General features: G+C 53.4%; 1 protein-coding gene across 1 annotated transcript; it reads right to left on the bottom strand.

Annotated features, from left to right (window-relative positions):
- Positions 1-259: 259 nt before the first annotated feature.
- Positions 260-26,997, bottom strand: NUCB2 (nucleobindin 2). The gene is made up of 13 exons (XM_069965007.1): positions 26,858-26,997; positions 21,551-21,694; positions 21,371-21,478; positions 18,909-19,035; positions 18,711-18,814; positions 18,234-18,419; positions 18,043-18,133; positions 16,520-16,578; positions 16,321-16,413; positions 15,858-15,947; positions 13,433-13,603; positions 13,150-13,231; positions 260-517 (listed from the first exon to the last, which is right to left on the bottom strand). Exons 1-13 carry the CDS (start codon positions 26,864-26,866, stop codon positions 408-410), a joined length of 1,374 nt encoding a protein of 457 aa, XP_069821108.1. The 5' UTR covers positions 26,867-26,997; the 3' UTR covers positions 260-407.
- Positions 26,998-27,275: the final 278 nt, after the last annotated feature.

A 27,275-nucleotide genomic window follows, 5' to 3' on the forward strand; every position in this document is an offset into this window, starting at 1 on the left:
GCATAACCTATGATGATGTATCTCGTGTAACTCTGGAATCAGAGAGAACACCTACCAATGCTCTTTTTGTCGGATTGTTAATGAAACCCACTGAACAAGTTTTTAGGCAGAAATTCTGGCAATTTATTTCCCCCCCCCCCCCCATGGTATGCGCACCATACGACCCCACCGCTCTCCGCCATCTCAGTATCCCGGAAACACCATGTGCACATTACCGGGAATGGCCGCACAGTGTGATGTAATAACACTCCCTGCAAACTACACAGAAAATAACAGGACTTTATTCTCCTGGCCGGTGAGGGGTGCACAGCGACAGGTGAGGCCCCAGGTGATGGCAGGCTGGAGGCAGATCCCAGGGGCCCAATGCTCAGTAGTTTCAGGTAATGTCCATTCTGGCCGGTGGCCGCCTATGGAGTCTGCTGGCTGTGAGCTACAGCGGCGTCCGGCAGGTGTCCTGGGGGCAGCTGCTGAGGATTCCCGACTTCTGGAGATGCCAAATGACTTACCTGTTCACCAGCTGTAGGGGGGGAAGGGGGGGGAGAGATCAGCGTCCAGATCATCTACTACAACTACCATTATCCATAATCTCATCATCATCCTTATTATCACCACCATTGTTATTGTCATCATCATCACCCCCACCATAATAATCATTCTCACCATCATCATCACCATCATAATTATTATCATCATCACCATGATTATCACCACCATAATAATCATTATCACCACCATCATCATAATAATCATTATCACCACCATCATCATCACTAGGGATGGTCCGAACCTGTCGAGGATACATAGGCTGTATCCCAGTTTTCCAGGTGGTCCTCCCGCTGTATCCACCCTCTCCACGGAGCGGGCAGACAGCGGGAATCATTGCCGAGAGTCCGGGTTTGTACGAACCTGAACCAAAACAGGTTCGGACCATCCCTAATCATCACCATCATCATCATCACTACCACCATCATCACTACCACCATCATCCCTATCAGCATCTAGATCATTCTGAGACGGAGTGCCAGAATTTCCACCCTAATCCTACTTATTTATCTCAGAGTGCCGACATGGCCTGGCTGTAACCTGAATACTGTGCAGAGTGAGGACTGCCATCATTATGCCTGGAGTCTGTGCTTTCCCATAGTGTACGGCTATATACAGTACGGCTATATGCTGTACGTCCTGGGGAGGTAACCACAGCCATCACCACTTATGTCCTACCTTAGGTATGTGGTGGAAAGCCAACAATAACCCCAATATACATTATAAAGAGCAAATATTATCACCATACAGATTACCGCCATATTGTTACTGACCAAATAATCCTGAAATATCCTCGGAGCCTGTAGTGAAGAGGATACACGTGAGTGCAGCGGCTCCATCTTAACTAGGCTTTTAGGTTAATTGGTATAGTCCAATCTCCCCATAAGGGAGGTCAGTTTGGTTTCACAGATATAAGGATTTTATACAAGGGGTGTTGTATCTGGGTAGATTTAGGTAAGTATATTAATGATTGGCCAGATACAGCAGTGACGTCATCACATCGGTATTTTAAAAGAAGTTTCAGCGGGAAGACGTTAAACAGTAATCGGAGATTGACCTGCCGCTGCCTGTCGTCGTGAGAGAAGTGATTGCGCAATGCAGGATTTATGTTATAAAGTCCTTTCCAGAGCATCTGGGGTTGGCGGTGAAGATTGGTTAAAGCAGTGTCTGTCACTCACCGCCAAAGAGGAGGAGGCTATGGCTTCTGGGTCGAGTGGAGTTGCTTCCGTAGCGATAGGGGCCATTGGTGCTGCGCCATCATCCTGTGAGGACGAAGCTGCATCGGGTCCGGTGCTACAGCTTAGGGCCCTATTCCACCGGACGATTATCGTTCAGATCGTTCGAATCTAAACGATAATTGTCCGGTGCTACAGCTTAAACCCCGGACCGGGAGATCGATGTCTGCTGCAGGAAGTTACATCCGTCACGAGGCCGGAGGAGAAGTCAAGGGAGGTGACACCTTCGCTATTAGAGCAGGGCAGCAGAAGAAGGAGGAGGAACCGGAATGGATAGTTGGTGCTGCAATGCAGGGTGCCGTAGGAGCAAAGAAATGGGTGAGTGTGGTGCTTCTAGCGACCCCTCCCCCCTTTGGCGCCAGTATAGGTATCTAATGCTGGGCAGTCTATTGCTGTTGATAAAAAGATCTTGTCTGGGATAGCCACATTTTTGAGAACGCTGGGCAATTCTGATGATTTAGATGCAGAAATTGCTACTGATCGTTTGTCTGTATCTTCCCCTACTAATATGGGTAAATAGTCCGTTGTGAGTACATGGGTTAAGGATGCTGTATGTACGGAGATGCGTGTGAACAATCGGAGTCAGTTGTGTAGCCGGATATACCTGAGATTTGCTTGAAAGAAGCATTGCCCTGCGATATCTCTCCATTAGGGCTTCATTTAGCCCCTTCTGTGAAAGAAAAAATTTGGAAATTGGAGTTTATCGCTGTATTTTTTTTTTTTGTTGCCTCATTTTAAGGAGAGGAAGGATGACAAAGACGATGAGAGGAAGAAACCTGCGGTTTATAAGTCTTTTAATAATTGGTTGCAGGCCTCCTGTATTTATGCATCTGTGCGGGGTGAGCGGTACCCTGATGTCTGCCATTCTCTTTTCCAACACGTTGATATCATATTGGACGCTTACCGTAATTTTGGTGGCGTGGCATGGTTAACATACGACGAGATGTTTAGGCAGAAATTGTCTGTTTACCCTAGTTTAAAATGGGGTAAAAAAGATGTGGGTCTAAGGATACAACTCATGATTCCGCAGAGGGCTCGTCCAGTGGCTACGTCTTCTAATGCTCCTTCCTTTCGTAAAGGCCTCTGTTTTGCCTTAAACAAGTCTACCTGTAAATGGGCTCAATCATGCAAATATCGCCACGAATGTGCGCATTGTGCCCAATCTCATCCAGTGTCCAGAAGCTTGGTCAGGGTGCACAGCCTGCAGGTTTTGTCAGGGATGTGCTATCAAAAAGCTCGGACACCGGTGAATCTGGAAAGAATGCGTCCATGGTTAGGAGTCTGTCCAAACCGGCAGACGGCTGATCTGTTATTGTGCGCTTTTGAATTTGGCTTTCCAGTACCTGAATTTACAGGAGTCGGTTGCATGAAATTGGACAATCTTAATTCCATTAGGTTTAAACCTTTGGAGGTGGATAACAAATTGTCAGAGCTTAGGGAGGGTCGGATTGAAGGGCCTTTTCCTTGTCTGTCATTCCCTAATTTTTGGGTTTGATTCCAAAGAAGGAGCCACATAACCGTATGTCCTGTTGAATTTAATCCTTTGGGTTTTATATGGCGTGACCAATTTTATTTCGATAAGGCACTCCCGATGGGGTTTTGCTTGTCATGTTTCTATTTCGAGTCATTTTCGTGTTTTTTAGAATGGGTAATTAAGGAATTTAGCGGTTTGTCTACGTGTTGTCATTATTTGAATGATTTTTTGATTGTGGGACGGGCTCTCACAGACAACTGCGAGCATTTGCTGTCTTCCTTTATGCGGATTTGTGCTAGCTTTGGAGTTCCGTTGGCGGAGAATAAAACCATTATGCCATGTATGAGGATTGAATATTTGGGTATTGTGATTGATAGAGTTAGGATGGAGTTTTGTTTACCTGAAGCTAAGGTTTTAAAAATTTGGGGTTTGTTGTCTTCCTTTTTGATTAAGAAGAAGGTTACGTTGAGGAATTTACAGAGTTTACTAGGTAATTTAGTTTTTGCCGTTCGTGTTATTCCGTTGGGAAAGGTTTTTTGTAGGCGTTTTTATGCGGTTACTAAAGGCTTATTGTCCTCTTATTCTCATATACGCCTTACTTCTTCCCTTAAAGGGGTTGTCCGGCGATAAAAAATTATTCACAGAATAACACACATTACAAAGTTATACAACTTTGTAATGTATGTTATGTCTGTGAATGGCCCCCTTCCCCGTGTTTCCCCCCACCCACGCTAGACCCGGAAGTGTGGTGCATTATACTCACCGCATCTCATGTCGTCCACGGTCTCCGATCCTCAGCAGTGACGTCTTCTTCGGGAGGCCAGCGGATCTTCCCGAGTGCCAGCCGCCCTCTGCAGCGTCATTCGAAGCTCAGCCACGATTGGCTGAGCATAACTGTGCTCAGCCAATCGCGGCTGAGCTTCGGATGACGCTGCAAACGTATTCAGGTTAGTACGGACAATAAAGGGTTAATGTATGCTATTAACTGTACGTCGTCCAAATCGGTTATGGTAGTAAAATTGTTGAGACATTTAGTGTTGTTATGTTTTATATTGAATATTTGGTTGGAAGCTAAATATGTTCCTGGTGCTTGTAATGTGATCCCAGATGCCTTGTCTCGCCTACAGTTTTTCCGATTCCGGGCTTTGGTGCCAGATGCGGATCAAGAGGGACTCTCCTGTTCTCCCGAGTTATGGAATTTGATATGGGATTGATATGCGAGTTCCTCAGAAAATCCTTGTCTGTTGTTACATGGAAGTCTTATGCGGCAGCTTGGCTCAGGTGGTGCAAATTTAGTCATAACCGAGGATGTTCCATTCTTACCACGCCGCTGATGTAACTGATGTTTTTGTCTGATTTATTGTCTCATGGAGTGTCATTTTCTGTGGTTTTGAGAATAGTTTCAGGTGTGTCCTTTTATCAACGTTGGTTGGGTGTTTCGCCAATGTCTGTGTTTTGCCGTAAAGCAACTTTTGAAGGGTGTTAAATTGTTGCGTGGTGTGGTAAATGACAAGCGTCGTTCTGTTACTTATCCTATGCTATTGAGGTTTAGTTGTTTGTAATTCGGTGTGTTTGAGTTCTTATGAGGCAATTCTGTCTAAGGTGGCGTATCAGTTTGTTTCTGTGTTTAAGAAGTGTTTGACTCTGTTGGGAATGGAAGTGGCTGATTTTTCTGCTCATTTATTTCGTATTGGGGCCGCTACGGAAGTGTTTAGATTGGGTTTATCCCCTACTAACATTAAACGGATAGGTAGGTGGAGTTCTAATTAGTGATGCACGATGCACCGAAATATCGATATTACTATCGATATTTCGGTCAGAAAAACGGTTCGATACCAGGATTTCCTGGTATCGATACTTAATGTTAATCTGCATAATAGTGCAGATTAACATGAAGTATGGTGCAGAGAACACGGCCGGCAGCTACCTGAGCGCCGGCCGTGTTCTCTGTGTGCCGCCCCCTGCCCCCTGGTGTCCCCTCCTCCGCCCGCGAGCTCTCCGCTCCCGGCGGCGCCAAATTTAAATAGCCGGCACACAGCGATCGCTAGTGCCGGCTATTTGCAGGGGTCCTCAACTGGCGGACCGCGGTCCGAACCCGGACAGCGGAGGCCAGCTGTCCGGACCCCTGGTCAGACCTCCTAACCGCCCCGGATCCGGTCCGTCCCGCTCCCCACCGCACTGCCTCCCGCCCCATAGGCGTACTGTCCTTAGATGTCAGTATGCCTGTGGGGCTGGGGGCAGTGTCGATCCGGCCCCCGGCTGATACGCGCTCTCTGGGGATGTCCCGGGGATTCCCCAGCAGAGCGCGCACCACAGACCTCAGTGTACGCTGCCGGCCTGTCCTTCCCGGAAGTGCAGGCCAGCGGCGTACGCTGAGGTCACTGATGTGCGCTCTGCTGGGGAATCCCCGGGACATCCCTACAGAGCGCGTATCAGCCGGGGGCCGGACCGACGGGAAGAGACGAAGACAGCCGCAGCGGGGAACGAGGTGCTAGGTGAGTTGTTTTTGTTATTTTTTTTTTTTCTGTCTGGGGGGCATCTACAAGGGGAGAGCGCACAGGTGGACTATATACTACAGGGGGGACCTCACAGGGGGCTATATACTACTTAGGGGGGTATATACTACTGGGGGGAGCGCACAGGGGGCTATATACTACAGGGGGGACCTCACGGGGCTATATACTACTGAGGGGGCTATATACTACTGGGGGGAGCGCACAGGGGGTTATATACTACAGGGGGGACCTCACAGGGGCTATATACTACAGGGGGAAAGCACAAGGGGGGGCTATATACTACTGGGGAGAGAGCACAGGGGCGCTATATACTACTGGGGGGAGCTCACAGGGGGCTATATACTACAGGGGGACAGCGCATGGGGGGGCTATATACTACAGGGGGAGCTCACAGGGGGCTATATACTACAGGGGGGAGCTCACAGGGGGGCTATATACTACTTGGGGGGAGCTCACGGGGGCTATATACTACTGGGGGGAGCTCACAGGGGACTATATACTACAGGGGGAGAGCACAGGGGGGCTATATACTACTGAGGGGAGCTCACAGGGGCTATATACTACTGGGGGACAGCGCACAGGGGGCTATATACTACAGGGGGAGAGCGCACAGGGGGGCTATATACTACTGGGGGGAGCTCACAGGGGGCTATATTCTACAGGGGGAGAGCGCACGGGGAGGCTATATACTACTGGGGGGAGCTCACAGGGGGCTATATACTACAGGGGGAGAGCGCACAGGGGGGCTATATACTACTGGGGGAGCAACAGGGGGCTATATACTACTGAAGGAGAGCGCACAGGGGGGGCTATACACTACTGGGGGAGCAACAGGGGGGCTATATACTACCAGGGCAGTCACCCCCTTTGTACCTAATATCAAAGGCCTGGTGAGAGAGAAAAATATGCCAATTTTCCCGCTAATAAGCAGCAATTCTGTATATAAATAGTTGAACGTTTGTGACAAAGTAACAAAACACGTTTCCTACTGATGTTCAGCTCGGACCTTCACCTGACAATAGATCCCGGTAAGTGACCTACACTAAAAGTTGTTGAGTACCCCTGCCCTAAAGGGTAGATGCCGCTGTCATAACCGACAGCGGCATTTAACCCCTGCAGAGCCGCTCCATATGCAGCACGAGTCTGCTGCATATGGATCGGCCCCTCACTGCTAATGACTGCTGCCCGCAATCCCGCGGGCGGCAGTCATTCAACCATTCCAAATACGGGACCCGCCAGTGCTGCGGCAGTGGTCCCTTACACCAGCCAGTTCCCCAACCTCCGGGTCCACAATCCTGTCGCCGCCCCTCCATTCCCGCGGGGCCCACCAATACAGTGGCACAACAACTCCCAGAATACCTTTTTGTGGGGAGTTGTTGTTCACAAGGAGGCATGCTGGGAGTTGTTGTGCCAGGAGGCTGCTAATGCATTACAACTCCCAGCAGCATACCTCCTTATGCACTACATCCCCCAGCATATCTCTTTGTGCACGAGGAGGCATGCTGGGAGTTGTAGTGCACAAGAATGTATGCTGCACAGAGTTGTGTCAGGAGCTGCACAACTGCAATTCCCAGCATACCTCCTTGTGCACTACAACTCCCAGCATACCTCCTTGTGGGGAGTTGCAAAGCACAAGGAATTATGCTGGAAGTTGTTGTTCACCAGGAGTTATGCTGGGAGGTGTAGTGCACAAGGAGGTATGCTGGGAGTTGCAGTTGCGCGGCAGCAGCCTTTCAAAACATCCCAGCATACCTTCTTATGCACTACAACTCCTAGCATACCTCCCTGTGCACTACAACTCCCCACAAGAAGGTATTCTGGGAGTTGTTGTGCACAGGGAGGTATGCTTGAGGTTAGAGGGGAATAAAAAATGTAAAAAAAAAGTGTTTTAAAATAAAACAAAAAATAAAGGTTCTAATAATCCCCCCTTTTCCCTTTTTTTCAAAAAAAAGTAAAAAAAAAACAAAAAACATTCATGTATCCATTACATGTGAATTGTCCGAACTATAAAATGTAACAAAGTGATCAAGAAGTCACATAAATAAAAATGTTGTGCATGGGGGGAACATATCTGTAGTCAGGGAAAAGGGAAATTATATTTGTATTTTTACGTGTTTTTTTCTCAAACTTTTTATTTAGTATCGAATTGGTATTGAGTATCGAAATCCGAAAGCTGGTATCGGTATCGAACTCAAAATTTTGGTATCGTGACATCGCTAGTTCTAATAGATACAAATTGTATGTTAGGCCTCACTTGTGTATTTGATTTTATTTCACTCCAACTATCGTTTGGGTCCTGGGACACTCATACATGTATTGGGCGCCTTGGACAGAATATATACTAGCAACTTGGGTTCGAACGAGGTAGCAGTTTATGGGGAGGGGGAGGTCTTCGTTGGGTACAGCTTGTTGACCTTGTCGAAGGGGTCTGTAGAGTCTGGCCTCCGCCTGATGTTATGATCATACATGCAGGTGGGAATGACATTGGGCGAAGGCGTACTGATGTTTTGTTTGGGGACGTGAAGCTCACATTTCGTGTTTTACATAGTTTGTTACCTAATACAGTTTTATTTTTTCCGAGACTATCCCGAGGCTCATGTGGTCTTATAGTAGCTTCACATACCTCGAGATGATTAGGCGCCGCCTTAATAGAGGTCTGGCGCATTTTTTGACGTTAGGCCGTATTTCATACTGCCACATCGAGTTAGAGGGATTCGTTCCTGGTCTATATTGGTTTGATGGGATTCATCTGTCCGATATCGGCCTGGACGTGTTTAATCTGGCCCTTAGTGGAGTTGGCCACGGCATTGTTGGGTGGGTCGCCCCATGTTATTTAGGGGGGGACATTAGATCTGAGTTGGATATCTAGTACTTTATGTTACGTTACCAAATGTTATGAGTGATATTTATGAATAAAATTTTAAAGGTCTAATTTTAATGTTTTGCTGAGCTGACGCCTAAATAAACCCGTGGCCATAACTTCCACAGTTTTCAAAAATTTTATGTGTCCGTGTGTTATTTAAATAGATAAAAGGGGGAGGGAATGCTGTTTGCAGTCACATGTATACACTCACCGGCCACTTTATTAGGTACACCTGTCCAACTGCACGTTACCACTTAATTTCTAATCAGCCAATCACATGGCGGCAACTCAGTGGTGCATTTAGGCATGTAGACATGGTCAAGACAATCTCCTGCAGTTCAAACCGAGCATCAGTATGGGGAAGAAAGGTGATTTGAGGCCTTTGAACGTGGCATGGTTGTTGGTGCCAGAAGGGCTGGTCTGAGTATTTCAGAAACTGCTGATCTACTGGGATTTTCACGCACAACCATCTCTAGGGTTTACAGAGAATGGTCCGAAAAAGAAAAACCATCCAGTGAGCGGCCGTTCTGTGGGCGGAAATGCCTTGTTGATGCCAGAGGTCAGAGGAGAATGGGCAGACTGGTGCCAGCTGATAGAAAGGCAACAGTGACTCAAATAGCCAACCGTTACACCCAAGATAGGCCGAAGAGCATCTCTGAGCGCACAGTACGGCCAACTCTGAGGCAGATGGGCTACAGCAGCAGAAGACCACACCGGGGGCCACTCCGCTCAGCTAAGAACAGGAAACTGAGGCTACAATTTGCACAAGCTCATCGAAATTGGACAGTAGAAGATTGGAAAAACGTTGCCTGGTCTGATGAGTCTCGATTTCTGCTTGAACATGACAATGAGGTCACTGTACTCCAATGGCCTCCACAGTCACCAGATCTCAATCCAATAGAGCATCTTTGGGATGTGGTGGAACGGGAGATTGGCATCATGGATGTGCAGCCGACACATCTGCGGCAACTGTGTGATGTCATCATGTCACTATGGACCAAAATCTCTGAGGAAGCTTCCAGCACCTTGTTGTATCTATGCCACCAAGAATTGGGGCAGTTCTGAGGGCAAAAGGGGGTCCGACCCGTTACTAGCATGGTGTACCTAATAAAGTGGCCGGTGAGTGTATGAGAGCAATACAACCAGTAGCAGATTACAAGGTACTACTGCCATATAACTACCACATACTGACCAATATCACCCCATACAGTCACCATATCAGGGTAGATCAAAGCTGTACATAGGTTCTGCAGACCATATACGTGATTACAGTGCAGTTACATCCAGTATTCTCTGAGTGGATCATAGGGGGCTTCTCTTCTCTTCCTATTCTTCTAGATCTCTCTTGGCCATCATGTAGACTTCTCCCAAACTTGTTGCCACAGAGTCTGTCAGACATTGTGAAATCCACCTCTCACACCATCTTGATCTCTACACAAATCCCCATATGTATTGGCCCCTCGTAAGGTATGAACACCTCTCTTCCCCATACACTATTAGGCTGCTGTAGATAGCCCCATCTCTGAAGCACCGCCCCATGCTGTTCTTATACTATAGATGCCCCCACCCCCGTGCTGGTCCTATACTATAGATGCCCCCACCCCCCCGTGCTGCTCCTATATTATAGATGCCCCCACCGCCCGTGCTGCTCCTATACTATAGATGCCCCCACCCCCCCGTGCTGCTCCTATACTATAGATGCCCCCACCCCCCCGTGCTGCTCCTATACTATAGATGCCCCCACCCCCCTGTGCTGCTCCTATACTATAGATGCCCCCACCCCCCCGTGCTGCTCCTATACTATAGATGCCCCCACCCCCCGTGCTGCTCCTATACTATAGATGCCCCCACCCCCCGTGCTGCTCCTATACTATAGATGCCCCCACCCCCCCGTGCTGCTCCTATACTATAGATGCCCCCATCCCTCCTGTGCTGGTCCTATACTATAGATGCTCCCCACCCCCCCGTGCTGCTCCTATACTATAGATGCCCCCATCCCTCCTGTGCTGGTCCTATACTATAGATGCCCCCCGTGCTGCTCCTATACTATAGATGCCCCCACCCCCCGTGCTGCTCCTATACTATAGATGCCCCCACCCCCCCGTGCTGCTCCTATACTATAGATGCCCCCATCCCTCCTGTGCTGGTCCTATACTATAGATGCTCCCCACCCCCCCGTGCTGCTCCTATACTATAGATGCCCCCATCCCTCCTGTGCTGGTCCTATACTATAGATGCCCCCCGTGCTGCTCCCATACTATAGATGCCCCCCGTGCTGCTCCCATACTATAGATGCCCCCCGTGCTGCTCCTATACTATAGATGCCCCCATCCCTCCTGTGCTGCTCCCATACTATAGATGCCCCCACCCCCCCGTGCTGCTCCTATACTATAGATGCCCCCATTCCTCCTGTGCTGGTCCTATACTATAGATGCCCCCCGTGCTGCTCCCATACTATAGATGCCCCCACCCCCCCGTGCTGCTCCTATACTATAGATGCCCCCATCCCTCCTGTGCTGCTCCCATACTATAGATGCCCCCCGTGCTGCTCCCATACTGTAGATGCCCCCACTCCGCTGTGCTGCCCCCAGGACAGAGCTGCACAGCAGTCAGGGCTCTGGGTGTCACCACTGGTATAGATCATCTACTACAACCACCATCATTGTTATCACCATCATCATCACCATGAGTGTCCAGACCATCTACTACAACCACCATCATTGTTAACACCATCATCATCAACCCCATCAGTGTCCAGATCATCTACTACAACCACCATCATTGTTAGCACCATCATCATCATCCCCATCAATGTCCAGATCATCTACTACAACCACCATCAGTGTCCAGATCATCTACAACCACCACCATTGTTATTATCACCCTCATCATCATCAGCGACCTCATTATCATCATCACCATCAGCGACCTCATTATCACCATCATCAGTGACCTCATCATCATCATCATCAAGATCATCACCACCAACATCTCCAAAAGCATCCAGGTCATCTACTACAACCACCATCATTATTATCACCACCATTACTATTATCACCACCATCATTGTGGACATTCTCACTATAGATGCTTTCTCCAGGATCTGTGATCTGAGCTCAGGCTGTATATCTGCGGCCCGCACACTCACACAGGCTGCCCACACGCTCACACAATCAGCCTGCTCTCACACAGACGGCCCGCGCGCTCACACACAATCAGCTCTAACACAGACGGCCCGCACGCTAACACACAATCAACTCTCACACAGGCCGCCCACACGCTCACACAATCAGCCTGCTCTCACACAGACGGCCCGCACGCTAACACACAATCAACTCTCACACAGGCCGCCCACTCGCTCACACACAATCAGCCCGCTCTCATATAGGCCGCCCGCACGCTCACAATCAACTCTCACACAGGCCGCCCACTCCCTCACACAATCAGCCCGCTCACACACAATCAGCTCTCACACAGGCGGCCCGCACACTCACACACAATCAGCTCTCACACAGGCAACTCACACACAATCAGCCCGCTCTCATATAGGCCGCCCGCACGCTCACAATCAACTCTCACACAGGCCGCCCACTCCCTCACACAATCAGCCCGCTCACACACAATCAGCTCTTACACAGACAGCCCACACGCTCACACACAATCAGGTCTCACACAAGCCGCCCACTCGCTCACACACAATCAGCCCGCTCTCACACAGGCAGCCCGCACGCTCACACACAATCAGCTCTCACACAGGCGTCCCGCTTGCTCACACACAATCAGCTCTCACACAGGCGGCCCGCTCGCTCACACACAATCAGCTCTCACAGAGGTGACCCACACACAATCAGCTCTCACACAGACAGCCCGCACGCTCACACACAATCAACTCTCACACAGGCCGCCCACTCGCTCACACACAATTAGCCCTCACGCTCACACACAATCAGTTCTCACACAGGCGGCCCACACGCTCACACACAATCAACTCTCACACAGGCCGCCCACTCGCTCACACAATCAGCTCGCTCTCACACAGACAGCCCGCACGCTCACACACAATCAGCTCTCACACAGGCGGACCGCACGCTCAATCATCTCTCACACAGGCGGGCCGCACGCTCACGCACAACCAGCTCTCACACAGGCCACCCACTCGCTCACACACAATCAACTCTCACACAGGCGGACCGCACGCTCACGCACAATCAGCTCTCACACAGGCCGCCCGCGCGCTCATGCACAATCAGCTCTCACACAGGCGGCCCGCGCGCTCACACACAATCAGCTCTCACACAGGCAGCCCGCACGCTCACACACAATCAGCTCTCACACAGGCAGCCCGCACGCTCACACACAATCAGCTCTCACACAGGCAGCCCGCACGCTTACACATAATCAGTTCTCACACAGGCGGACCGCACGCTCACACAGGCGGACCGCACGCTCACGCACAATCAGCTCTCACACAGGCAACCCACAGCCAGATCCTACTAAATCCAGTATAACAGAACATACCTGGCTGGAAATGGGCTCCGGGATCAGGGAGGGCATGGGGCACCGGCGGCTGCTGCTTCTTCTGCTCCATCTGCTGGACGACCTGGAGAAGCACAAGTGGGGCAGTTACTGGCTGCCGCTGTGGGTGGGGCAGTTACTGGCAGCCGCTGTGGGTGGGGCAGTTACTGGCAGCCGCTGTGGGTGGGGCAGTTACTGGCAGCCGCTGTGGGCAAAGCAGACATTGTGCAGCAGCTGTTACTGGCCCGGTATGTGAGCACTGCAGCGCCCCCTATGCCCGGGTTACCTGCTGCAGCTCCTGCCGCTGGGCCTGGATGTGCTGGTGCTGCTTGTTCAGCTCCTCCTGCTGCCGGTCCAGCTCTTCTCTCTTTCTGTTCAGTTCATCTTCAGTCTTAGAAATGTGTTTCTCAAACTCCTGCAGCTCCTCCTCAGTGTAGATCTGCTGATCCTCCAGAGTCTGTATATGATAAAGGGAGGAGGTCAGGGGGGAGGAGCAAGAACAAGAGAGGTCAGGGGGGAGGAGCAAGACCAGGGGAGGTCAGGAAGGAAGAGAGAGACCGAGGAGACAGCAAGAGAGGCCAGGAGGGAGGAGAGAGAACAAGGAGACAGCAAGAGAGGCCAGGAGGGAGGAGAGAGACCGAGGAGAGAGCAAGAGAGGCCAGGAGGGAGGAGAGAGACCGAGGAGAGAGCAAGAGAGGCCAGGAGGGAGGAGAGAGACCGAGGAGAGAGCAAGAGAGGCCAGGAGGGAGGAGAGAGACCGAGGAGAGAGCAAGAGAGGCCAGGAGGGAGGAGAGAGACCGAGGAGAGAGCAAGAGAGGTCAGGAGGGAGGAGAGAGACTGAGGAGACAGCAAGAGAGGTCAGGAGGGAGGAGAGAGACCGAGGAGACAGCAAGAGAGGTCAGGAGGGAGGAGAGAGACCGAGGAGAGAGCAAGAGAGGTCAGGAGGGAGGAGACAGCAAGAGAGGCCAGGAGGGAGGAGAGAGACCGAGGAGACAGCAAGAGAGGTCAGGAGGGAGGAGAGAGACCGAGGAGAGAGCAAGAGAGGCCAGGAGGGAGGAGAGAGACCGAGGAGAGAGCAAGAGAGGCCAGGAGGGAGGAAAGAGACAGAGGAGAGAGCAAGAGAGGTCAGGAGGGAGGAGAGAGAGAGAGAGAGGAGAGAGCAAGAGAGGTCAGGAGGGAGGAGAGAGACCGAGGAGAGAGCAAGAGAGGTCAGGAGGGAGGAGACAGCAAGAGAGGCCAGGAGGGAGGAGAGAGACCGAGGAGACAGCAAGAGAGGTCAGGAGGGAGGAGACAGCAAGAGAGGCCAGGAGGGAGGAGAGAGACTGAGGAGACAGCAAGAGAGGTCAGGAGGGAGGAGAGAGACCGAGGAGACAGCAAGAGAGGCCAGGAGGGAGGAGAGAGACCGAGGAGAGAGCAAGAGAGGTCAGGAGGGAGGAGACAGCAAGAGAGGTCAGGAGGGAGGAGAGAGACCGAGGAGACAGCAAGAGAGGTCAGGAGGGAGGAGAGAGACCGAGGAGACAGCAAGAGAGGTCAGGAGGGAGGAGACAGCAACAGAGGCCAGGAGGGAGAAGAGAGACCGAGGAGAGAGCAAGAGAGGTCAGGAGGGAGGAGAGAGGCCGAGGAGACAGCAAGAGAGGCCAGGAGGGAGGAGAGAGACCGAGGAGACAGCAAGAGAGGCCAGGAGGGAGGAGAGAGACCGAGGAGACAGCAAGAGAGGCCAGGAGGGAGGAGAGAGAGAGAGGAGAGAGCAAGAGAGGTCAGGAGGGAGGAGAGAGACCGAGGAGAGAGCAAGAGAGGTCAGGAGGGAGGAGAGAGACCGAGGAGACAGCAAGAGAGGCCAGGAGGGAGGAGACAGCAAGAGAGGCCAGGAGGGAGGAGAGAGAGAGAGCAAGAGAGGTCAGGAGGAAGAAGACAGCAAGAGAGGCCAGGAGGGAGGAGAGAGACCGAGGAGAGAGCAAGAGAGGTCAGGAGGGAGGAGAGAGACCAATGAGACAGCAAGAGAGGTCAGGAGGGAGGAGAGAGACCAATGAGACAGCAAGAGAGGTCAGGAGGGAGGAGAGAGACCGAGGAGACAGCAAGAGAGGCCAGGAGGGAGGAGAGAGACCGAGGAGACAGCAAGAGAGGTCAGGAGGGAGGAGAGAGACCGAGGAGACAGCAAGAGAGGTCAGGAGGGAGGAGAGAGACCGAGGAGACAGCAAGAGAGGCCAGGAGGGAGGAGAGAGACCGAGGAGACAGCAAGAGAGGCCAGGAGGGAGGAGAGAGACCGAGGAGACAGCAAGAGAGGCCAGGAGGGAGGAGTGAGAGAGAGGAGAGAGCAAGAGAGGTCAGGAGGGAGGAGAGAGCAGGGGAGGTCAGGAGGGAGGAGAGAGAGCAAGAGAGGCCAGGAGGGAGGAAAGAGACCGAAGAGAGAGCAAGAGAGGCCAGGAGGGAGGAGAGAGACCGAAGAGAGAGCAAGAGAGGCCAGGAGGGAGGAGAGAGACCAGGGGAGGTCAGGAGGGAGGAGAGAGAGCAGGGGAGGTCAGGAGGGAGGAGAGAGAGCAGGGGAGGTCAGGAGGGAGGAGAGAGACCAGGGGAGGTCAGGAGGGAGGAGAGAGAGCAGGGGAGGTCAGGAGGGAGGAGAGAGAGCAGGGGAGGTCAGGAGGGAGGAGAGAGCAGGGAGGGCACTATACACTGGCGGAGACCAGCCTGTACGGAGCGCCGGCCTCCATTACCTCCCAGCCGTCCGGCTCCAGGAACTCTCTTTTCTCGGTTGCTCGCAGGAATTCTTGTAGATTGATCAGCCGATCCTTATCCACGTCCACCTGCAGATACAGGACATGATATCATCAATATGGAGGAGCAGCACAATCTGCCACACTGCAGTGATGGGGGCTCTGCTGTGCTGTTGAACAGAATGGGGCAGATTTTGCAGCCCATAAGTATGTGCTATACCCCCCCCCCTTCCCCCCCCGGCCCCCTCACCATACGGGAGCCTCACAGTCAGGTGACAATAATCTGTTTACCTGGGATCAGCCCCAAGGACAAAGCTCATCAATCCCTGGTCAGGACGTCCTAAGCTCCACGGACGTGAACTTTAACCTGTGACTCATCAGCAATGTCTGGGGGGGGCTTACACAGTACTGCCTGTCTGTCACAGCCCGGGACCCTGTAATACTGGGGGGTACTGCTCCTCACCTCATTCATCACGTGCTCCCTCATCCGTAATCGCTCTTCCTCCATCTCAATCATGTCATCCTCCTCGTTTTTGGGGTCATAGGCCTTCTCCAGCTGCAGAGACACCAAGGAGCAGTCAGGGCATGGTGACTGAGGAGAGCCTGAGCGGCAGCGCCCACCCCATCACATGATACTAACATATACCGTAGCATTCGCTTACCTCCTTAGTGAAGAGCGCCTCCAGCTCCTGCTCATCGATGAAGCCATCGCTGTTGGTGTCTGTAAGGAGATGGATAAGCTGCATTATGTGACACTATGGCTGCCGCCCTTCCCCGGGGATGGGTCTGTGTCCCACAGACACCCCTCACCACCACCACATCCCAGTCTCTGCCCCCATGGACGGTCCAGTCTGTGCCCCGCTCTCCTGACCGCAGACACCACCATATCCCAGTCACTGCGTCCATGGACGGCACGCTCCGTGCACTGGTCTCCAGACCGCAGACACCACCCCCACCCCATCCCTGTTGCTGCGTCCATGGACGGTCCGGTCTTTGCCCTGACTACAGACACCAACACATCCCTGCTGCTGCGTCCATGGACAGTCCGGGCTGTGCCCCGCTCTCCTGACCGCAGACACCACCCCCACCACATCCTCGTCGCTGTGTCCATGGACGGTCCGGTCTTTGCTCCGGTCTCCTGACTACAGACACCACCACATCCCCATTGCTGTGTTCATGGACGGTCCAGTCTTTGCCCTGACTACAGACACCACCACATCCCCGTTGCTGAGTCCATTGAACGGTCCAGTCTTTGCTCCGGTCTCCTGACTACAGACACCCCCACATCCCCATTGCTGCGTCTATGGACGGTCCGGTCTGTGCTCCGGTCTCCTGACTACAGACACCACCCTCACCACATCCCCGTCGCTGTGTCCATGGACGGTCCGGTCTGTGCCCCGCTCTCCTGACCGCAGATACCACCCTCACCACATACCCGTTGCTAAGTCCATGTACGGTCCGGTCTGTGCCCCGCTCTCCTGACCGCAGATACCACCCTCACCACATCCCCGTCGCTGTGTCCATGGACGGTCCGGTCTGTGCTCCGGTCTCCTGACTACAGACACCACCACATCCCCGCCACTGAGTCCATGGACGGTCCGGTCTGTGCTCCGGTCTCCTGACTACAGACACCACCACATCCCCGCCACTGAGTCCATGGACGGTCCAGTCTGTGCTCCGGTCTCCTGACTACAGACGCCACCACATCCCCGTCGCTGTGTCCATGGACGGTCCGGGTTGTGCTCCGGTCTCCTGACTACAGACGCCACCACATCCCCGTCGCTGTGTCCATGGACGGTCCGGGCTGTGCTCCAGTCTCCTGACTACAGACGCCACCACATACCCGCCGCTGTGTCCATGGACGGTCCGGTCTGTGCTCCGGTCTCCTGACTACAGACACCACCACATCCCCGTCGCTGTGTCCATGCACGGTCCGGTCTGTGCTCCGGTCTCCTGACTACTGATACCACCCTCACCACATCCCCGTCGCTGTGTCCATGGACGGTCCGGTCTGTGCTCCGGTCTCCTGACTACAGACGCCACCACATCCCAGCCGCTGTGTCCATGGACGGTCCGGTCTTTGCTCCGGTCTCCTGACTACAGACGCCACCACATCCCCGCCGCTGAGTCCATGGATGGTCCAGTGGTCGTCAGTAACGTTAGATAAGGGTCTCTCATTACTTACCGTGAAGCTTAAAGAAAGTCTTGGGGTCAAAATCAGAGGGATCCAAGCCGTCCGTCTCCTCCCAGACCTCCTTCAGCTGGTCCTTGCTGCCCTGGGAAAGAGATGGTTAATAAGAGCAGTGTATGGCCCTTTAACAAGCCCCCCACCCCTGCTCCATGGTGATGGACGAGTGATCCCCCAAAGTGACTCACAGGGTGGTTAATCTTGGGGTGTTCCCTGTGCTTCTTCTTCATCTCCTCATATCGGGCCTCCTCCTGTTTCCGCGTCTCCTCATCCAGGCCCCTTAGATATTCTCTTCTCTCGTGTTCCTTCATCATCTCGTAACGCTTGAATTCGTCGTGACGCTCCTTGTCGTAATTCTCCAAGTCTTTAGTGGCCTGAAAATAGCAGCGTGTAGTATGTTAAAGCAGCCAGCAGAGGGCGCCATCATCCACTATCATCACTATACAGGACCAAGCAGGGATCCAGCTGTACATGTGCCTCCCCGGGTCAGATGACCTCTCCATATGACCCCCACTCCCCCGATGGGTCAGGTCTGTGTGACCCCCCCCTCCCCCCAATGCCAGGTATTCATGCCATGTGACCCCAATGTGTGCACCTAGGGGCGTGTCATATGTCATGTCCCTGGATGCGGGTCGCTCTGGAATCAGTAGTGCCCCCACACTCACCGCTTTGATCAGCAGGTCCAGGTCTTGGGGTTCGAACGAGTCGGGGTTCATGTGGTTGAGGTGATTGAACTGCTGGAGGAGCAGTCGGCGATCGATGCCGGCACCTGCAGAGCGGACAGAAGGGTCAGAGCCATGGGGTGACTGGTGCCCCCCTAATATAGAGATCCCCCAGTGTAATAACGGGGGGGGGGCACTCACTCTCAGGGGCGCTAAGCTTGGCCTTGATCAGCATCCGCAGCCGCGACACCTCCTGCCTCTTCAGCTCGTCCAGACGCGTCCGGATATGATGGCCGACCAGGTCCAGCTCCTTGCTGATCTTCCCGCTCTGCGGAGGACGACACTAGTTATATGGTAGGGCGGAGCCACCACCGGAGATTATACCCCGTATAGTATGTGCCACCTGGAGATTATACCCCATATAGTATGAGCCCCCTGGAGATTATACCCCGTATAGTATGTGCCACCTGGAGATTATACCCCGTATAGTATGTGCCCCCTCGAGATTATACCCCGTATAGTATGTGCCACCTGAAGATTATACCCCATATAGTATGAGCCCCCTGGAGATTATACCCCGTATAGTATGAGCCCCCTGGAGATTATACCCCGTATAGTATGTGCCCCCTGGAGATTATACCCCGTATAGTATGTGCCCCCTCGAGATTATACCCCATATAGTATGTGCCCCCTCGAGATTATACCCCATATAGTATGTGCCACCTGGAGATTATACCCCATATAGTATGAGCCCCCTGGAGATTATACCCCGTATAGTATGTGCCCCCTCGAGATTATACCCCGTATAGTATGTGCCACCTGGAGATTATACCCCATATAGTATGAGCCCCCTGGACATTATACCCCATATAGTATGAGCCCCCTGGAGATTATACCCCGTATAGTATGTGCCACCTGGAGATTATACCCCGTATAGTATGTGCCCCCTCGAGATTATACCCCGTATAGTATGTGCCACCTGGAGATTATACCCCATATAGTATGAGCCCCCTGGAGATTATACCCCATATAGAATGTGCCCCCTTGTATAGTAAGTGCCCCTGAAGAATATACTCAGTATAGTATGTACCTCCTGGAGATTATACCCCGTATAGTACGAGCCCCCTGGAGATTATACCCCGTATAGTATGTGCCCCCATGAGATTATACCCCGTATAGTATGTGCCCCCTGAAGACTATACCCCCTTGTATAGTATCTGCTCCCTGGAGATAATACCCTATATAATATATGCTCACAGATATTATACTCTGTATAGTATGTGCTCCCCAGGGATTATATCCTGTATAGTATGTGCCCCCCCCAACCCCCCCCCCCCAGAGATTATACCCTGTATAGTATGTGCTCCCCAGAGATTATACCCCATATAGTATGTGCCCCCTGGAGATTAAACCCCGTATAGTATGTGCCCCCCGGTGATTATACCCCCTTGTATAGTATCTGCCCCCTAGAGATAATACCCCGTATAGTATATGCCCCCCAGAGATTATACCCTGTATAGTATGTGCTCCCCAGAGATTATACCCCGTATAGTATGTGCCCCCCAGAGATTATACCCTGTATAGTATCTGCCCCCTAGAGATAATACCCTGTATAGTATATGCCCCCCCAGATATTATACCCTGTATAGTATCTGCCCCCTAGAGATAATACCCTGTATAGTATATGCCCCCTAGAGATAATACCCTGTATAGTATCTGCCCCCTAGAGATTATACCCTGTATAGTATGTGCTCCCCAGAGATTATACCCTGTACAGTATCTGCCCCCTAGAGATAATACCCTGTATAGTATATGCCCCCTAGAGATAATACCCTGTATAGTATCTGCCCCCTAGAGATTATACCCTGTATAGTATATGCCCCCCCAGATATTATACCCTGTATAGTATCTGCCCCCTAGAGATAATACCCTGTATAGTATATGCCCCCTAGAGATAATACCCCGTATAGTATCTGCCCCCTAGAGATTATACCCTGTATAGTATATGCCCCCCCAGATATTATACCCTGTATAGTATCTGCCCCCTAGAGATAATACCCTGTATAGTATATGCCCCCTAGAGATAATACCCCGTATAGTATCTGCCCCCTAGAGATTATACCCTGTATAGTATATGCCCCCCCAGATATTATACCCCATATAGTATGAGCCCCCCGGTGATTATACCCCCTTGTATAGTATCTGCCCCCTAGAGATTATACCCCATATAGTATGTGCCCCCTGGAGATTATACCCCGTATAGTATGTGCTCCCCAGAGATTATACCCTGTATAGTATGTGCCCCCCCAGATATTATACCCTGTACAGTATGTGCTCCCCAGAGATTATACCCTGTATAGTATGTGCTCCCCAGAGATTATACCCTGTACAGTATGTGCTCCCCAGAGATTATACCCTGTATAGTATCTGCCCCCCAGAGATTATACCCTGTATAGTATGTGCTCCCCAGAGATTATACCCTGTATAGTATGTGCTCCCCAGAGATTATACCCTGTATAGTATGTGCTCCCCAGAGATTATACCCTGTATAGTATGTGCCCCCCCCCCCCAAACAACCCCCCCAGTGGTCTCTCCTGTAAAGAATGTGCCCCCTGGTGGTCTCTCCAGAAAAGTATGTGCCCCCTGGAGGTTCCCCCTCTCACCTTGATGTCCTCGATGTCGGCGGACTGGATCTTCTCTCGGAAATGCTGGTCGGTCTCCAGGACCTCAACCACCTCCCGGAGGTAGCGGTCGTAGTAGAGTCCTGTGTCCTGTCACATGATACAAGTCAGCGTCATGGCCCCCAATGCAGCTACTCCCTCCCCGCTACAACTACTACTCACAGAGGACTGAGACTTCTGCCCATCATCTGCTGACTCCACATTCACTTTGGTCTTGTCTGTGTCGATGGGCACGGTGCCCGCTGTCAGCAGGGTACAGATCAGCAGGAGGCTGGCAGGGCGGACCCTCGTACTCCACCATAGTGTCTGCAGAGAGACCATCATACATGTGCTGCTGAGTGACCACAGCCAGGGGGCGCTATACAACGGACAGCAGACGACAGGGGTGTAAGGAAAGATAGTGTTATGGTGGGCACAGCGGGTGTAGGGGTGTCAGGGAAGGTGCAGATACTGTGAGGGTGGGCACAGCGGGTGTAGGGGTGTCAGGGAAGGTGCAGATACTGTAAGGATGGGCACAGCGGGTGTAGGGGTGTCAGGGAGGGTGCAGATAGTGTTATGGTGGGCACAGCGGGTGTAGGGGTGTCAGGGAAGGTGCAGATAGTGTTATGGTGGGCACAGCGGGTGTAGGGGTGTCAGGGAAGGTGCAGATACTGTGAGGGTGGGCACAGCGGGTGTAGGGGTGTCAGGGAAGGTGCAGATAGTGTTATGGTGGGCACAGCGGGTGTAGGGGTGTCAGGGAAGGTGCAGATACTGTGAGGGTGGGCACAGCGGGTGTAGGGGTGTCAGGGAAGGTGCAGATAGTGTTATGGTGGGCACAGCGGGTGTAGGGGTGTCAGGGAAGGTGCAGATACTGTGAGGGTGGGCACAGCGGGTGTAGGGGCGTCAGGGAAGGTGCAGATACTGTAAGGATGGGCACAGCGGGTGTAGGGGTGTCAGGGAGGGTGCAGATACTGTTATGGTGGGCACAGCGGGTGTAGGGGTGTCAGGGAAGGTGCAGATACTGTGAGGGTGGGCACAGCGGGTGTAGGGGTGTCAGGGAAGGTGCAGATACTGTGAGGGTGGGCACAGCGGGTGTAGGGGGTGTCAGGGAAGGTGCAGATACTGTGAGGGTGGGCACAGCGGGTGTAGGGGTGTCAGGGAAGGTGCAGATACTGTGAGGGTGGGCACAGCGGGTGTAGGGGTGTCAGGGAAGGTGCAGATACTGTTATGGTGGGCACAGCGGGTGTAGGGGTGTCAGGGAAGGTGCAGATACTGTGAGGGTGGGCACAGCGGGTGTAGGGGTGTCAGGGAGGGTGCAGATACTGTTATGGTGGGCACAGCGGGTGTAGGGGTGTCAGGGAAGGTGCAGATACTGTGAGGGTGGGCACAGCGGGTGTAGGGGTGTCAGGGAAGGTGCAGATACTGTGAGGGTGGGCACAGCGGGTGTAGGGGTGTCAGGGAGGGTGCAGATACTGTTATGGTGGGCACAGCGGGTGTAGGGGGTGTCAGGGAAGGTGCAGATACTGTAAGGATGGGCACAGCGGGTGTAGGGGTGTCAGGGAAGGTGCAGATACTGTTATGGTGGGCACAGCGGGTGTAGGGGTGTCAGGGAAGGTGCAGATACTGTTATGGTGGGCACAGCGGGTGTAGGGGTGTCAGGGAGGGTGCAGATACTGTGAGGGTGGGCACAGCGGGTGTAGGGGTGTCAGGGAAGGTGCAGATACTGTTAATGTGGGCACAGCGGGTGTAGGGGTGTCAGGGAAGGTGCAGATAGTGTTATGGTGGGCACAGCGGGTGTAGGGGTGTCAGGGAGGGTGCAGATACTGTTATGGTGGGCACAGCGGGTGTAGGGGTGTCAGGGAGGGTGCAGATACTGTAAGGATGGTTGCTTGCTGTTGGTGCACGTCACATGTGCCCCTTCCTCCCTCCCCCCCGGCCTCCTCTGCCACCTCCTTCCACCCCCGACTGCCTTCTCCCTAACCCCCTGACTGCCTCTGCCACTTCCTCCTCCCTCCCCCCCAGGCCTGATCTGCCGCCTCCTCCCTCCCCCCGACATCCATCCCGTCCCCCCCAACCACCTCTGCCGCTTCCTCCCCCCCCCCCCCCCAGGCCTCCTTCCTCCCTCCCCCCGGGCCTCCTTCCATCCTCCCCCCCTGCCGCCTCCTTCCTCCCCCCCCCCCAGGCCTCCTTCCTCCCTCACCCCCGGCATCCTTCCTCCCTCCCCCCCTGCCGCCTCCTTCCTCCCCCCGGGCCTCCTTCCATCCTCCCCCCCCGGCCTCCTTCCTCCCCCCCTTCCGGCCTCCCTCCTCCCCCCCCCCCGGCCTCCATCCTCCCTCCCTCCCTTCCTGCCGCCTCCTCCCTCCCCCCGGCCTCCTTCCTCCCTCCCCCCCTGACGCCTCTTCCCTCCCCCCCTGGCCTCCTTCCTTCCTCCCCCCCCCCCCCGGCCTCCTTTCTTCCCCCCCCCCGGCCTCCTTCCTCCCTCCCCCCCTGCCGCCTCCTTCCTCCCTCTCCCCCTGGCCTCCTTCCTTCCTCCCCCCCCCCCCCCCGGCCTCCTTTCTCCCTCCCGCCCCCGGCCTTCCTCCCCCTCCTCCCCCAGCCTCCTGCCTCCCTCCCCCTCCTCCCCTGGCTTCCTTCCTTCCTCCCCCCCCCCCCCCGGCCTCCTTTCTCCCTCCCGCCCCCGGCCTTCCTCCCCCTCCTCCCCCGGCCTCCTGCCTCCCTCCCCCTCCTCCCCTGGCCTCCTTCCTTCCTCCCCCCCCCCCCGGCCTCCTTTCTCCCTCCCGCCCCCGACCTCCCTCCCCCTCCTCCCCCGGCCTCCTACCTCCTTCCTCCCTCCCCCCCCCCCGGCCTCCTTCCTCCCCCCCCCGGCCTCCTTTCTCCCCCCCCCCCCCCCGGCCTCCTTTCTCCCTCCCGCCCCCGGCCTCCCTCCCCCTCCTCCCCCGGCCTCCTACCTCCTTCCTCCCTCCCCCCCCCCCCCGGCCTCCCTCCCCCTCCTCCCCCGGCCTCCCTCCCCCTCCTCCCCCGGCCTCCTACCTCCTTCCTCCCTCCCCCGCAGCCGCCTCCTCCCTCTCTGTAGCCTTATATGAATCATTATTAATCCCCGGATGTGCAATGTGATAAGCTACTAAACTGGTTCTATCACCAACTCGGGAACCCGTCCGAGCAGAACCCTGCCACACCGGAAGTAATACTGTGCCCACAGAGAGGAGAGGAGAAGTAATACTGTGCCCACAGAGAGGAGAGGAGGAGAAGTAATACTGTGCCCACAGACAGGAGAGGAGGAGAAGTAATACTGTGCCCACAGACAGGAGAGGAGGAGAAGTAATACTGTGCCCACAGACAGGAGAGAAGTAATACTGTGCCCACAGAGAGGAGAGGAGGAGAAGTAATACTGTGCCCACAGAGAGGAGAGGAGGAGAAGTAATATTGTGCCCACAGAGAGGAGAGAAGTAATACTGTGCCCACAGAGAGGAGAGGAGAGGAGAAGTAATACTGTGCCCACAGACAGGAGAGAAGTAATACTGTGCCCACAGACAGGAGAGGAGGAGAAGTAATACTGTGCCCACAGAGAGGAGAGGAGGAGAAGTAATACTGTGCCCACAGAGAGGAGAGGAGGAGAAGTAATACTGTGAGCACAGACAGGAGAGGAGGAGAAGTAATACTGTGCCCACAGACAGGAGAGGAGGAGAAGTAATACTGTGCCCACAGAGAGGAGAGGAAGAGAAGTAATACTGTGCCCACAGACAGGAGAGGAGGAGAAGTAATACTGTGCCCACAGAGAGGAGAGGAGGAGAAGTAATACTGTGCCCACAGACAGGAGAGGAGGAGAAGTAATACTGTGCCCACAGACAGGAGAGGAGGAGAAGTAATACTGTGCCCACAGAGAGGAGAGGAAGAGAAGTAATACTGTGCCCACAGAGAGGAGAGGAGAAGTAATACTGTGCCCACAGAGAGGAGAGGAGAAGTAATACTGTGCCCACAGACAGGAGAGGAGGAGAAGTAATACTGTGCCCACAGAGAGGAGAGGAGGAGAAGTAATACTGTGCCCACAGACAGGAGAGGAGGAGAAGTAATACTGTGCCCACAGACAGGAGAGGAGGAGAAGTAATACTGTGCCCACAGAGAGGAGAGGAGGAGAAGTAATACTGTGCCCACAGACAGGAGAGGAGGAGAAGTAATACTGTGCCCACAGAGAGGAGAGGAGGAGAAGTAATACTGTGCCCACAGACAGGAGAGGAGGAGAAGTAATACTGTGCCCACAGAGAGGAGAGGAGGAGAAGTAATACTGTGCCCACAGACAGGAGAGGAGGAGAAGTAATACTGTGCCCACAGACAGGAGAGGAGGAGAAGTAATACTGTGCCCACAGAGAGGAGAGGAAGAGAAGTAATACTGTGCCCACAGAGAGGAGAGGAGAAGTAATACTGTGCCCACAGAGAGGAGAGGAGAAGTAATACTGTGCCCACAGAGAGGAGAGGAAAAGTAATACTGTGCCCACAGAGAGGAGAGGAGAAGTAATACTGTGCCCACAGAGAGGAGAGGAGAAGTAATACTGTGCCCACAGACAGGAGAGGAGGAGAAGTAATACTGTGCCCACAGAGAGGAGAGGAGAAGTAATACTGTGCCCACAGACAGGAGAGGAGGAGAAGTAATACTGTGCCCACAGAGAGGAGAGGAGAAGTAACACAGAGAGGAGAGGAGAAGTAATACTGTGCCCACAGACAGGATAACACCGCTATACCAGACCTGACCAATACCGCCATACCCCCCCCCCCTCGAAAAGACACCAGATTTTCTGGTAAGTCTGAACGGGAGGGTACTGCCCCTCTGCAAGTTGCTACCCTACGCACAAGACCATGGGTGCCTAATAGTAAATACGACCCTGCAGGTATACAGGACACTACAGGTATACAGGACCCCAAAACTATACACTACAGGTGCACGGGACCTCCACCAACTATATACTACAGGTATACAGGACCCCAAACTTTACACTACAGGTATACAGGACCTCCACCAACTATATACTACAGGTATACAGGACCTCCACCAACTATATACTACAGGTATACAGGACCCCAAAACTATACACTACAGGTACTCAGGACCTCCGTACTCAGGACCTCCCTCAACTATACCGTACAGGTATACAACCGCCCCCCCCCCCCCCCCCCCACACCACCCACACACACACACAACTACACACTACAGGTATACAGAACCCTTCCAACTATGCACTACAGGTATACACTAATTCCACTGATTAACTCAGATGAAACAATACCTTTAGATTGGCCTCCTGGGCACCTTAGAACACACTGACAGCGCCGGGTACATTATCTAGTATATATATATATGGTCCAGCTGACAGGCAGTGTGTATATATACAGTCCAGCTGACAGGCAGTGTGTATATATACAGTCCAGCTGACGGTGTGTATACGGTGTACCTCTGGGGGTCGCACACAATCCCGCCCCCTCTCTATCCCGCCTCACCTCTATCATCCTCCGGCCCCGGTCTCCGCTCCGCTCCGGGCTTGTCTCTCTGAACCGGACAAATTTCAATCCCTGCCCAGTTGACAAACCACGCCCACAAACCGCCCAGGAGACGCCCCTTCACACGGTAAAGGCAAGCGTCACCATGGTAACAGGCTCCGCCAGGCGCCGTCTTATTGGTTCGTGTCTAAATGCGTCATTAGTTCGCGGAGAGACGTGATTAGCTAAAGAATATAGGCGGAGTCAATTTGTGTCAGAGGTCAGGGAACGTGGCGCTGTCACACCGGGATGCAGGCGTTACCTAGCAACCGATAGACTCTCCTCCCGGTCACCTAGCAACGACCGACCATGGAACCATATGTGATCTCCTCCCTCCCCCGGTATATCCGTCCTTTTCCCCCCCGATGTATATCTATCT

This window comes from Dendropsophus ebraccatus, chromosome 4 (assembly GCF_027789765.1).
Source record: "Dendropsophus ebraccatus isolate aDenEbr1 chromosome 4, aDenEbr1.pat, whole genome shotgun sequence".
Taxonomy (NCBI): Eukaryota; Metazoa; Chordata; class Amphibia; order Anura; family Hylidae; genus Dendropsophus; species Dendropsophus ebraccatus.